This window comes from Nicotiana tomentosiformis, chromosome 6 (assembly GCF_000390325.3).
Source record: "Nicotiana tomentosiformis chromosome 6, ASM39032v3, whole genome shotgun sequence".
NCBI classification, from domain to species: domain Eukaryota; kingdom Viridiplantae; phylum Streptophyta; class Magnoliopsida; order Solanales; family Solanaceae; genus Nicotiana; species Nicotiana tomentosiformis.
The window spans coordinates 81153292-81167817 of record NC_090817.1 but is presented as its reverse complement, the minus strand read 5'-3'; the positions used below and the strand labels follow the sequence as shown (position 1 = coordinate 81167817).

At 37.1% G+C, this 14526-nt stretch overlaps 3 protein-coding genes across 3 annotated transcripts; all 3 read right to left on the bottom strand.

Annotated features, from left to right (window-relative positions):
* Positions 1–2627: 2627 nt before the first annotated feature.
* LOC138894286 (protein MAIN-LIKE 1-like) lies at positions 2628–3170 on the bottom strand. Its single transcript, XM_070178972.1, has one exon. It carries the CDS (start codon positions 3168–3170, stop codon positions 2628–2630), a length of 543 nt encoding a protein of 180 aa, XP_070035073.1.
* Positions 3171–7061: 3891 nt separating this feature from the next.
* On the bottom strand, positions 7062–10649 carry LOC104090819 (uncharacterized). Its single transcript, XM_009595999.4, has 3 exons — positions 10208–10649; positions 10041–10083; positions 7062–7421 (listed from the first exon to the last, which is right to left on the bottom strand). Exons 1-3 carry the CDS (start codon positions 10484–10486, stop codon positions 7270–7272), a joined length of 474 nt encoding a protein of 157 aa, XP_009594294.1. The 5' UTR covers positions 10487–10649; the 3' UTR covers positions 7062–7269.
* Positions 10650–12286: 1637 nt separating this feature from the next.
* Positions 12287–12628, bottom strand: LOC138894285 (uncharacterized). Its single transcript, XM_070178971.1, has one exon. The coding sequence runs from the start codon at positions 12626–12628 to the stop codon at positions 12287–12289; it is 342 nt and encodes a 113-aa protein (XP_070035072.1).
* Between the last annotated feature and the right edge of the window lie 1898 nt (positions 12629–14526).

Genomic DNA, 14526 nt, shown 5'->3' with positions numbered 1-14526 from the left:
ATGACACACCCTTCCCTGATGAGGGTGATGATGATGAGGACGAGAATGATGAACCTGATATGACGAGGGAGCATGCTCCACCTCCCGTTAGACCAAGAGTGTACGAGTCCCATGTGTCGTTTCACTCAAGTGCGATTCCCTACCTTGATCAGTTGCCAAGTATGCCGGATGTGGATGCCCTCACAAGGGATTTTGACGAAATTCGGACAGTAATGTGGGATGAATCTAGAGCAATGGTGCTGTCAAAAGGCATGCTTTTTGCTGATAAAGCGCGCCTAAGTAGGGTGGTGCGAATGTACAGCATAAAAGAGTGTCGTGAGATCGTGGTTCATGAGTCATCACCGGAAGTATACAAGGTTATTTTTCGTAAATGGTTTCAAGGTTGTGATTAGATGTTGTGTGCGAGAAAGTTGAAAACAAATATGTGGATTGTGGGGAAATACATTGGTACCCACAATTATGAAATGGACACATTCAGTGGGAATCATTTTAACTTGAATGTTGACTTGATTTCTCTTGTCTTGATTCCACACATTGAATTGTCCATGAGGTACAAGATCAAAGAGTGTATAACATCTATCCACTAGGTATATGGATGTACCATTACCAAAAGAAAGGCATTTTTCGAGCGTAAACGTGCATTTGAAATTGTTTATGGTAAGTGGTATAAGTCATTTGCCACTCTACCCAGGTACATGGTTGCATTGCAATACTTTAACCCCGGGACTGTTGTTGAATGGAAGCTTGAGCGGAATCCGGGAATACTAGAATACATATTCAGATATGTGTTTTGGGCATTTAAACTAGCCATTTATGGTTTTGTGCATAGTCGACCGGTAATATCCATAGACGGCACTCATGTCTATGGAAAGTATGATATTAAGTTGTTGATCGCCATTGTTGTATATGCTAATGAAAGTATATTTCCCCTAGCATTTTCTATTTATGCCAATGAAAGCCAAGAGATCTGGACATTATTTTTGAACCACTTGAAGGAGCACGCTGTCAAACAACGTTCACGTATTTGTCTAATATCTGATCGGCATGGCGGTATTTTAAGTTCTGTACAGAATTTGCGTGCATGGCAGAAACCATATGCCTACCACCGTTATTGTGTTAGGAACTTGAAGGCCAACTTCTAGAGGGCTTATCGGAACATCGAGGTGCACTGGAGTAGATGAAATATGTGCTAGATCCTCAGCATCCCTTGATGATGAGCCATAACTCAGTCGTCGCCCACTATGCATCTCTCGTGTCGGATGAGAATCAACATCCGTCGATGGCTCTGGGGGATCATGAAAATACTGATCCCACTCCTTTCGCGTAATGGCCGTGCCCGCGATCAATAATGGAGCTGACGGGGTCACCTGTGAAGTCCCTGGCGACAACTGAAGGCTGAATAACGGCATGTCATGATGAGCATCGTGTGGCTCAGGGTGGTCACCTGACTGATCATCTTTAATATCGTCCATGGGTGACTCAACACCCCTTTGCTGGGGACCCCGTCCTCGCCGACCACGACAACCTCGTGAGACACCCATTCCTCTCTGTCGACGCCTATCATGTCTACCACGTTCAGGCTCCACTGGTGGCCCATGATGATACTCCTCTGGCAGCACATAAGCAGCCTCGTATCCTAAGCGCTCATCATCTCGGGCACATCTCAATGTCTCGGCAGCAAGATCAGTAACTCGACGGCCATACCCATGCAAAGTTGTCGCTCCCTTGCCGGTATACTGCAGCATCTGTAGTCCCAACTGGTAGAACTGATGTAAGCCAATAGCTTGCATAACATGTAAAATATTAATTAGGTAAGGATAATGTAACGTTATAAGTAAGTATAACAAATAACATACCAGTACCTCCTACCTCCCGGCGTATGGAATGTACCGACCACCAGCGCGATGAATGGGATTCCCGACGAGAAGTCAGGTAACGCTGCGATACCAACCCATATACTCATGCTCGCCATCCGTACGCTCAGGTGGAGGGGGTGGAGGAATCAGGTCATACCTCTGATCCCAAACGTCAATCTGGGCCTCTATCCAGGACAAGTATGTTTGGTCAACCCTGAAACGATCATCTCGCTGGTAATGTGTCCTAATCCAAGTGGGAGGAATAGGTATAAGTTGCGGTCGACCAAATTGGTGAAGGACTCGCTCGGTGGCATGATGCTCGACAATATCGAGACATATCAGTGGGACGAAAGAGTTCCGCATAGCTCGGACATGGGAGCAATAATCAGGCAAACCAGCTATGAGCGCGTCATTATATGACCTCCATACGAACTATTAATTAAACACGGGAATCGTCAGTAAACGCAACACATATAAAGCCATGCCAAGTAAACTTAAGTATACATGTACATGTGCGCCTTTAAGCAAATCCAACAAATCCATGTAATAGGGGAGATGATGTCGAGCCTCGAACTCGCGTACGTAGCCTCGCCTATCAACCCACCTCCAAGCTAAAGAGAGAAATGGTGGAGGTGACGCATCCGGAGCCATCGGTGATAGAGGTGGCTGGAACTGCAGGAACCGCTCCGAGGCCCAAACCTAATATAGATTGTGAATGTAAAATTTAAGGTATATTTTTACTATGTATGTTATAATCATAAAAAGAATTGACTATGTTTTCACTTGCAGCAGCGGTAAAAATCCGGCAACATCTCTCTGGGTGCCTATGCACGCCCGACACATCTGCCTATACAGGTAACCTAGAACAGTTGCACCCCAACTGTAACCAGGTAAATCATCTAGCCGCTCGAGATGATGTAGAAATCTCAAGATGACTAGGGTTTCCGAAGTGTTCAGGAACAGTACACCATCAAACATCAGCAACAACAACAATCTCGTGTGCTGGTCCATATCCTCCGCCGGTGAATCATTTGTAATCTTCTCATCCATCGCCGCCAGATGGTGCCGGACGGGCGTCAGCTGCAATCGACTCGCCCCACTCAATACAGTCTCCTCCGTTGGCTGGAAATCGGTGAGTCGCTGCAACATATGCAGGTAATGCACTCCCCTATAGTCTCTAAGAGCATGCGGGTAAGCTACAGGTAATCCGTCAACTGGTAGTCCGAAGAGAACCTCCACGTCCTCAAGCATGATGGTAGCCTCGCCGATGGGCAGATAAAACGTGTGCGTCTCTGGTCTCCACCGCTTTATCATAGCCGTGAGCAACGCCCAGTCGAACTGCAACCGGCCGATCTCTATGATCCTGTAGAAACCCGTATCCTAAAGGCGTCTAACTATACGGGGATGGAGTGGGTGGTCCCTAATGAACTCCCACATATCGTCTATACGTCGGGGGCGGAATGTCTGGGACAAACACTGCCCATCCCAGATGTATGAAGACCTATGATTGCCCTGTAGCAACAGTAGGGTCCAGGATGCACAGGGGGAACCTCCATGACGATGTCTGTAAATTGAACAATATTAATTAAAGTATTTTTCTTTTTGATTGCTTAACGTCTTTAAATATATTGCAATATCTTTTATATTAATATTTACTTGATATTTTTACTATATTATTACTTAAGTTGATACATTTTCTATATTATTATTTTATATGTTAATTTATTATTTTATATGTTAGGTTACTATTTTATATATTAGTTTATTATTTTATATGTTAGTTAATTATTCTATATGTTAGTTTATTATTTTATACGTTATTTTATTATTTTATATGTTTGTTTCTTATTTTATATTTTAGTTTATTATTTTATATGTTAGTTTATTATTTTATATGTTTGTTTCTTATTTTATAACTATACATGATATAATTAATAAGTATTCATATAAAAATACTTAGTTTGACAAATATTGTTATTTTTTATGTTATTTTCTTACATTTGTTGACTAACATTCGATAGAGTTTGTGTTTGAACTATCATTTTTTTCAAATATTTTTGGGGTTAACAGATAATTAAATGATTAATTTTAATAACTACAAAGATACTACGCTAAAGGGTACTATATTTTACTACACTAAAGGGTACTAGATTACAATTACGGGCACTACATTACAATTACGGGCACAACATAACACTAAAGGGCACTAAACAACAATAAAGTCACATATTAATATATGTATAACAATAAAATTAAAATAACATTAATCATTCATAAAATAACAATTTATCAATTTTATTAATCTTTTAGCACATAAATAATCTAATTCGGATAAAAAATAACAAATCGCGCGCACATAAGTTCAATAACAAATCGCGCGCACATAATCTAATCTAATTCAGAAGACGAAAGTTGAATTCAGAGATAAGAATATACTTAGAAGTACATTGACCAGTATCATAATTTTTGCATGTATGACGTTATTGTCAAACTTTCTATATACCATATGTGTGCTATTACATAAGTTATTCGGTGTATCTAAGTTTTTCAGTAACATGACATACATATTTTTTTCAAAATTAACCTATATACAATGGAAGATCAATTTTAACTTAGTCTATTATATATACGGTGACACTAACATACGTAAGAAATAATAAACTTGACAACAAACATGTACGGTAGAAGGCCATTTGGTATTAAAGTATTTAAGTATTCATGTTGGTAGTAATTATTGGTATCATTTTCTACTGAGTCGGAAACTGAAAAATATTTTATTTTTATTATAATCGATCAATCTTTTATTTAGTTGATCAACATATTCATTTCTTCTAGCTAAAATATCTTTTTAATTCTATCATGTGATTTGCACAAATTGCGTTTTGATCTAATGATAGAAATATTTCTCTTATTAAATGCATTATTATTACCATTGGGATTGATAACCAAGTGTTCAGGAAAAATCAAATCATCTTTTATTGGATGTTCTTCTTCGTTTTCGACACGAAGCAAAAGACACTGAATACTGGATCTGTTCTTACTTTATATTTCTTGTTAGTTGAATCTTTTTTATTTGAGGCAGAAGTATAACTTTGGCAAGCTAGCTTTTATAGTCTCTGCTTTTGTTGATTTTGGAACTACTGGTAGGACTTAACAGAAATTACCTCCCAAACCATTAATTTTTCACCAAACGGTTCATTAATAAGAACTCCAGATAATTTTTTCGATTGTTTGATACTTTGCCATAAGTGATTCATCCCATATTATCAATTTTGCTTTTCTTATAAATTTAGCACCATTGCTCTGCTTTGATATATTTGTGATGGTTATTTAAGTTCTTTGAAGAGGTATATCCAATCTAAAGTGGGTGGCCTTACAATAAAATCGTTGTCGGTACACCACTTGCTATTATTGCTAACAGTGTCATGCATCTTGATATGATATTTGCAAGTAATGCATGACATAGAAATATTATTTCGATTCCGTAGGAGACATCTACAAAGAATAATCTCGTTATACCAGAGTCGACTCTTTATAATATAGTCTTGAAAACTTGTTCTTGATTAGGATTTAGCTTTGATTGTGCTTCCTTAGTCACTTGTATAGCACTTTGATTCTTAATAATATACTAACATTTTTACTTTGTGTTCTAACGCTCTTTTTATGTAATACATTTATGTATCCTAAGATTTTTTTCAACTTGAATAAGAATTTAACTCATATGATGAATTAAAAAATAATTGAATTGGATTCTCTTGCTAAATAATTAATTAAAAGATTTAATTATTTGGTTTTAACATAGAAAATAATTTATTCTATGTTGATTCAGATCTTAATATTAGTTCATCTCTTGTTTTGAATATTTAATCTTAATTATAATTTTATCCACTATAAATTTTATTTTTAAAGAGTAAAAGATTGATATAACGTTTCACTTTTAGATCTTTATGTTTGAAGAATCATTAGTAGTATTGACTCTTACCAACCATTTTTTTTCTCTTTTTCACACATTTATATTCTTAAATATTTTCTTAGTTGTTGTTTAATAATTGGGTATTTTTCAATATTACACAAAAAATTGATTAAAAAATATTATTTGAGTAGAAAAATAGTTCAAATATAGTATAAAAATATATTATTATGGGGGTATTTTTTTTTCTCAATTTCAACTCTTTATGCAGTCCATTTAATATTTTTTTTTTGGTATTGGACATTATGGAGTGGTAATGTATTGCCAATACGGAGGATTTTTATGAAATTGATTTTATTAAACCTTCCTACATATTTTTAAAAAGAATTTAATAGACAAAATTTTATTAATTTTAAAATCTTAAATATTAAAAATTAGCAAAGAAGGTATTGTAGTCCAAAATAGGTTATTACAGTTATGTCCTTTCCCTATGAGTTCTTCCGCTTAATATTTTAGGGCTATTTTGGTATATTAATATTGTATTTATGCTTTTATAATAAAATAGACTCTCCTTTTTCTAAATAGATGACAATATAATACATTCTCAAATTAAATTAGTAATAGGACATTATAATACATTCTCGAATTAAATTAGTAATAGAAATTTTTAAGAAGTATATCCTAAAAGTAATGTGATTACATGGCTAAAGATATTTACTTGTTCAATTTTATATGAATTAGACCACCCGAAAATAATTATACTAATAGAATTCCTAAAGGTAATCATATAGGATTCCTAATGTGTAGTATTATATCCTAAAACTAATAGGATTATAAGACTAATATCTAGAATTCTTGTTATGTTATTTTTGTAAATCGACATTGTATTCATACTTTTATAATAATATAGACTAATAGCTCAAAGAATCCATTTTATCTGCAACTTGATTGGCTTCCCTGAAGCAATGTTCAATGAATAAACTATGACTGGCCACCAAATGTCTAATCTCAGCCATGGAATAGAGCAGGATGCATTTATACAGAAGCAAAGAGTGAGTTTCTCCAATAATGAAGCCATGACCCATGCTAATGCACCACTTCAGTCCAAACGGAAGCGCCTTAGCCTCAGCCACGTTACTAGTACAATTACATCTACATGCTCCCAAAGGTAAAGCATATGCCATCAAAGCTGTCCCTGACTACCCCACCAAGCAGTAATATACGACACTAGTCAAGAAGATATTATGATCCTTCCCTTTCCTTGATGTTACACAAAATACTTCAAAGGAGTAGGGTGCAGCAAATAAAAATATCTATTATTAAAAACTAAAAAGAGCTAGTTTCTGAAATGAGTCCACATTTCCATCACTTCTTTCTAAAATAAGGCAGACTAGGTGCTATAACTTCATCACAGAAGGCAACAGACTGAAGCTTCACTGAATGCTACTTCATTGACATGAAGATTCCAATGCTAGAGCAGTTAATGAGATCGAGGAAACAGCCTCAAGCAGCTTGAACATCTGAATTTGGGCTACTTTCTTCAGCTTTCTTTATTTGATCAAGACTTCCTTCAGCTTTCTTGAAATTCGCAATGTACTTCCAGCACCTCTTATGTACACCACTCATTTTCTTGGGTGCGTCAGCAATTGGTAAACCTGAACCCAAGACTGTTTTAGTTACTTCCAGAAGACGAACATTAAAAATAGAAATATTAGTAGTAAGTAAATAGGAATGATTTTAAAGTTCATACAAATATCTGGGAAGACTTGAAGAGAAAGTAAAACGACCTAAAGAAAAATCATCACTAGGAAGTGGGACAGTCGGATTTAAAATTAGTAGTCTGTCGCGTAATGGAATTTAAATAGCCCTTTTGGGACTAATTTCCTCTTAGTCCTTTGTTCCATATTTTACTGGCAAAGCTGGACGCAAGATGCACCATTGAACTGTTAGACTGCACATACCAATTAAACAGGCAATCAACTAGCAGTCCTACAATAAGAACATAACAGGAGTTCCTCTTTCTTTCTTTCCACCCCTATTTCTAAAAAACTCCTGTGCCAGAAACCGAAGAGATGCATCCAGGAAAACAAATCCAAAACAAACCCATGGCTCATACTTAAAATGAGTAAGATCTAAAAGGAGTACCACAATTTAGCTAACAAGAAGCTATGACTTGAGTTGGGTGCAAATCTTCTTTTCAAACTGACACCCCATAACTTTTTCTGTTACCTCTTCATGTAAGAATACTTTCACTTAAAAGATCTCCTCAACCCCCACCCCAAAATATAAAATAAAAACTTCATCCAAAAGAATATAGAGAACAGTTTTTTTTTACCACAGCTTTTACAGTTACTTCCTTACTAATTACTATGACCTCCTTCTCTCCCACTACAGCCCAGACAGAAAAAGGCTGTCAGCTTTGAACTACAAGGGAAAAGGATAAGTGTAAGCCCATTTCACAGCAACAATTTTGTTATCACTCCACGAATAATATACCTCTCTGAGCGAACAATTGTATACAACTTTAATATCTGAAAGTTAACCTTCTAACCTTTAGAGTTTAGACGAGTCGTGCTACGTATGGTAGAGCCATACAGTGTTTAGACATCGTATTTGGTTTTAAAAATTCTAATTGAGTATTGTCAGACTCAGTATTAACAATGTCGGTATACCACAATCCAACCCAAGGGTTCATGTAAGAAGCATCCACATATCTTCTTCTGAAAACATATGCAAAACTATGTACGTAGATATTTTTCTTTTCACCACAGATAAAGAATTAGCTATTCATAAAATTGCTCAACTAATTGGAGCTAGCCTCTGCTTAAGCAAGAGAGCCTTATTTTTTTCCTTTCTTTTTTAATAATGTAAAAGGAGAACCAAGAAAGGACAAAGATTTCTTTTTTTAATTTCTATCTCAATATATCAAGAAATAAGAAGTGATATACATCCAATGTTTCTTTTGATAAGATCTAATACAGCTCAAGGCATTCACATTCGCCATATTTGGTCCTCCCTGTTCCTTCCTCGTCCACTTCCTAATAAGCTCTTAAGTTTTTAACAAAACTCACATGAAATTCAAAAAATCCAGATTAGAACAGATCACTGTTTTTCATTTACTAAACTCCATTTTTTGATAACCTTCATTTACTAAACTCCAGAAAACTGGCATTCCCTCCGTCCCAAGAAGGATGATACTTTTAAGATTTCGAGAGTCAAAACGAGTTGTTCTTTGACCATGACTTTTTCATATATCTTTTAAATATTTTAAATTGTTAATTATTGTGACTTATAGTACTTTTTATGTAGTTTCGAAATATATAAATTTTATTTAAAAAAACTTAAAGATTCTATGTTCGAATTCATGGTCAAAATTAAGAAATTTAACTCTCGAAATTCGAAAAGTATCATCCTTTTTGGGACAAAAGGAGCGCTTGTCATCGACTAGATATTTGTAAAATACAGATAACGCATCATACTCTCAGAACAAAAAGGTTAATACAAGAATTTTTGTGCGATACAAGCTCAATGTTCACTCACTCTTCAAAAGACTTGTCAGAAATCCAACTCAACAGCATGACTACCAGATTAGAAGACAGAAAAAGAAGAATATACCAGCCAGTTTTTGCATACAAAAAGTGCCAATAAGATGCTACAACTGATGCATGAAAAACAAGAAAGAAATCTAGTCTGTTGATAAATAGCAGAGAGGAACATCTAATCATATAGCTAAAATATATAACAAACCAAGATGATTCCTGTTTGAGGGAGGCGATTTTTGATAGAATTCCAAACAGGAAGAGTTGAAGATATAAGTGAAGCTATTAACAATACGGTAAAGTTATCAACTGTGTATGCTTATTACCGGCTAATCCAAGTAAAACAAATGTGGAAACTAAACCCTGAGAACGGGCTGGATGTTTGCATTAAAGATCCTAATTTTACAGGTCATCAATAAATAAAGAAATACTACACCTTATTCCCAAATCAGTTGCTATGCGAACCTCTATAACCATGTTTTTAAGGCAAATAGGTGTTCTCTAGGTCTCCCACTTATTCCACACGAGTAAGTTGCTTAATAACAATTACACTAGGTATCGCCTACAGTTTGCAGATCATCATTGTTTGACATAAGGCATAGAAAGTTTCCGACAAATTTTGAACACTTGAGATCATCCAAATGAGGAATTCAGAGCTCAACACTGCTCATTAAAAGCCAAAAGAATGCAATTTTCAATCTATAATGCTCAAGAAACAGTAAATCCATGACTCACCATCTTTATAAGCAAGTCCCCATGCCTTACCATGTTTACCATCCTGCAAATTCAAAAATGAAACCCAATTAAAAAAGTATACATAAACCCTTAAACCCTAGAAAGTAAACCCAAATGTACGCCAATGCATATTACAGCTATTACTTCTCCAGAAAAAGGAGAGGTACCTTATAAAGATTGATTTTTGTGATTTCATAGGAAACACCGGTCCAATGAATCTTGGCCATGTGATAACCTATACCCCAATTGGGTAGAAACTGGGCCACCTCAAAAAGATTCTTCTTCTTCTTCCGTTTGGGCTTCTTAGGTCGATCGGCGGACGACGTCGTTGAAGGATTGTTAGTAGGGGTCGCAGTGCTCAGATTTCTGAGGAAACTGAAAGAGAACCTGAAGTAGCTCGTGGCCTGATTGACTGTAGCTGCTCTGTTTACAAGAGCGTTCGCCATTTTCAGATAATCTGCTCCAAAACTGTCCCCTGTTACTTTCTCTCCTATTCAAATGGGTTATGCCTCGGTGCGATGAGAGATGAAACTCCAATTTGCTTCTTCGTCCTTGCGGCGGAACTCTTTCCTCACTTTCTATTTTTCTTTCTTTTTCTTTTTCTTTTTCTTTTTTTCTTTAGGGTGGGATGTGGAGGTAAATAATGAGACAGAAGAAGGCAGTAAAACAGGTTTTAGGTATCCATGACTTTTTAGTTTTTACTGGTTTTTCCGCTATGTGTATACCGAATTATATAATATTTAATTTTATAACATAATATTAATATTATTAAAATAAAATTTCAAACAACTAATTATACATAAAATAAGGTACAAATTTTTACGAATTGGTCCACGTAAATCATCATATATTAACTTTGAAAGTTCGTCCCAAACAAACACTTAACTTTGCAAGCATTAGCTTAAACGAAACAACATAATATGTAAATGTAACCTGGTGGACAAAACATATATTCATTGCTAATGTCTTCATAAAAAAATGTATGTCACAAAACCGCTTAAGTTGGTAATTTAATATTTCATGAAAAGACTTTGTAAGGCTAATTAATAACAAAATATTTAATTTGAATTATCTTATTTAGGGAGTAGTAATTAATTTAAAATATCTTATTTTGATGTTATTTTGCAGGATCTTTTTTCTTTTGACTTAAAAGTATTAATTTATTTTTTCAAGATTTATCACTAAAATTCAATTTAATAGGCTATTCGATATATAGGGAATTTGAATATGAAAATAACTTTTAAATACAGATAATATGAGTAGTAATTATTTATTGCGAGCGGTACAAAAAATATTTTTGGTTATTTTCTTAAAGAAAAAAGAAAGGGACCGCCTCTTTTGTATAATAAATACTCTTAATCTGATTTGAAATTCACAAAAGTATAATAATTGAAGTTTACTACTTGTTGTTTAGTTTCAAAATCTGTCTGTTAAAGGAACATAATTGCTGCTTGAATTTAGAGATGAACGATCTATGCGCAAAATAGTTTTTAATTTGAATTTAAAAATAAATTACTTATACTGCAAAATGCAAACACTGCGTCGTCTTGTCTAAAGCCAGTAGGAAAGCTCACGTCCTTAGTAGTTAACTAAGTGCACGTGCGTCACTTGAAAATTCGCTAACGATCTTGTACAAGTTGCTCATGTTCTTGCTATGCCAAGTCAGCCTTACTACACTCAAGATCGCTAAGAGAATGGTAGAAAGAACAAAAGAGAGTTGTTAAATGAAGCTTGGTATTAGAGACAACTTGAATTATTTGTTTGATGAATTACAAATGAATGACCCCCTTTATATACTAGTCTCCTAGGGCTAGTGTGTAATATTAATTGTTACACAAGTCCTTAATATTTACAAGATAAGGGCTTTCTCTAGAATTCTCTACAAGCCTAGAAGATTCCAAGGGCTTTCCTAGCAAATCCATAAGCATCTAGGATCTTCCAAAGGAAATGTCCATACTTCTCTAGAATCTTCTCACAAATACTAGTTTTTCTCATATGTAAGCTTCCACATGGTATTAATATATGTCAAATGGTGCCTATGTGGCATGATGATGTGGTGGGTCATCACACTCTCCCCCACCTAATGTTGCGACGACCGCGGCGCAATGTTGCTGCATAAACTCTCGGATCTTATCTTTGAATTGCCATAAGTCTTCATATCGTTCCCACGTGGCCTCCTCGGGATATTGCCCCTTCCAATGGACGAGGAACATTACAGTGGCTTTCTGCCTTTGTTTTTGCCTGGCTTAGTAATCAATAATAGCCTCAATCTCCTGGTCATGTGAGGCGGTGATAGTAATAGGCGCTCGACTTGATTGGCCCATACTTGGATCATCCTTGTCTTCATGATATGGCTTAAGCATACTGGCATGGAAGATAGGGTAGATCTTAAGATATGATGGCATGTCAAGCTTGTATGAGATCTTGCCTACCTTGGCGACGATCTTAAATGTCCCCTCATACTTGCGAATCAAATTCTGATGCATGCCCCGTAGTGCCTTGAACTGTCTTGGGTTAAACTTCACCATGACCATGTCCTCAACTCTGTAGTCTGTGGGACGCTGCTTACGGTCAGCAAACTTCTTCATCTTCTTAGCTAGCTTATCCAAGTAGGACTTAGCAGTGTCAAACTGCTCCTCCCATCATTTGGCCATATGATAAGCCCCCAAACTCTTTCCCTCGAACGCGGCTGGTAATGAATGTGGAGTTTGTGGCTGTTGACTTGTGGCTAGCTCAAATGGTGTCCACCCCGTGGACTCACTCCGCTGCAAGTTATAAGAGAATTGGGCGATGTCTAGGAGCCTTGCCCAATCTTTCTGATGCGCGCTTACATAATGCCTCAAGTAGCATTATAGTAAAGCATTGACCTATTTTGTTTGTCCATCCGTCTGTGGGTGAAAACTAGTGGAAAAGTGCAGTTCCGTGCCAAGTATGTCGAATAACTCTCTCCAAAAGTTTCCAGTAAAACGGGGGTCTCGATCACTGATAATATGCCTTGGTAAGCCACAATACTTCACTACGTTCTTAAAGAATAGTTTGGCGGCTTCCTTGGCAGTGCAACCTGGTGAGACGGGCATGAAGGTGGCATATTTGGAAAACCTATCCACCACCACCATAATGGTACCATAACCGTCAGACTTCGGTAGGCAAGTGATAAAGTCCATAGTCACGCTCTCCCATGGACGTTCTGCAACTGATAGTGGCTCCAAAAGTCCTCCTAATTTTTGTTGCTCAACCTTGTCCTGTTGATAGACAAGACAAGTTTGCACATAACACTCTATATTATCTCGCATGCATGGCCAATAGTAGACTGACTCAACCAAGGACCTAGTGCGACGTTGGCCTGGATGACCATCCCACATTGTGTCATGACTCTCCCTTATGATCTGCCGTCTAATGTCTCCAAACTTAGGCATGTAGACTCGCCGACCTGTGGTAAGTAGTAGGCCGTCTTCGACCTAAAAACGTCCTGTATTGCCCTGGTTGGCTAACTCGATAAGTTGTTTGGCTGTTGGATCATGTTGCGTGCCTTCTTTTATAGCCTCACGAATGTCCCATCTTGTTGAAATAATTGCAAAAAGCTCGACTTTTCGGCTCAAGGCATCGGCTACAACGTTACCTTTGCCCGGCTTATACTCCAGCACATAATCAAATTCGGCCAAGAAATCCTGCCACCGAGCCTGTTTTGGGGTGAGCTTCTTCTGCGTCTGAAAGTAGCTAGTAGCTACATTGTCGGTCTTGACCACGAACCTCGACCCAAGCAAATAATTTCGCCATGTACGAAGGCAATGCACAATAGCAGTCATCTCATTCTCTTGCACGGTGTAATGCCGCTCCGTCTCATTTAACTTGCGGCTCTCAAATACTATGGGATGCTTATCCTGCATCAAGACACCCTCAATGGAAAAATTTGAGGCATCTGTATGCACCTCAAATGTCTTGGCAAAGTCGGGTAATGCCAAGACTGGCTCCTCTATTACAGCTGCCTTGAGGTCTTCAAACTCCCTTTGACAATGCTCTGTCCAAACCCATGGCTTGTTCTTCTTTAGCAACTCAGTCAATGGTGCGGCCTTTGCTGAGTAGACACCGATGAACCGACGATAGTAGTTAACAAGGCCAAGGAATGATCTCAATTCAGTTACGTTTATAGGTGTCTCCCACTCCTGGATAGCACGCACCTTAGCCTCGTCCATGTGTAGCTCGCCATTGCTAATAACATGGCCTAAGAATTGCACCTTTGATTGTGCAAACTCGCATTTCTCCCTCTTTATGTATAGCTCGTTCTCCCGCAAGACTTGGAAAACCTTCCTTAAGTGCTCCATGTGCTCCTCCAAGGTATCGTTGTAGATGACTATGTCGTCTAGAGGTAGACTATCACGAACTGATCGAGGTAGGGATGAAAAATCTTGTTCATAAGGGTGCAAAATGTGGCAGGTGCATTGGTTAAGCCGAAGGGCATCACCAACCACTCAAAGGCTCTATATCT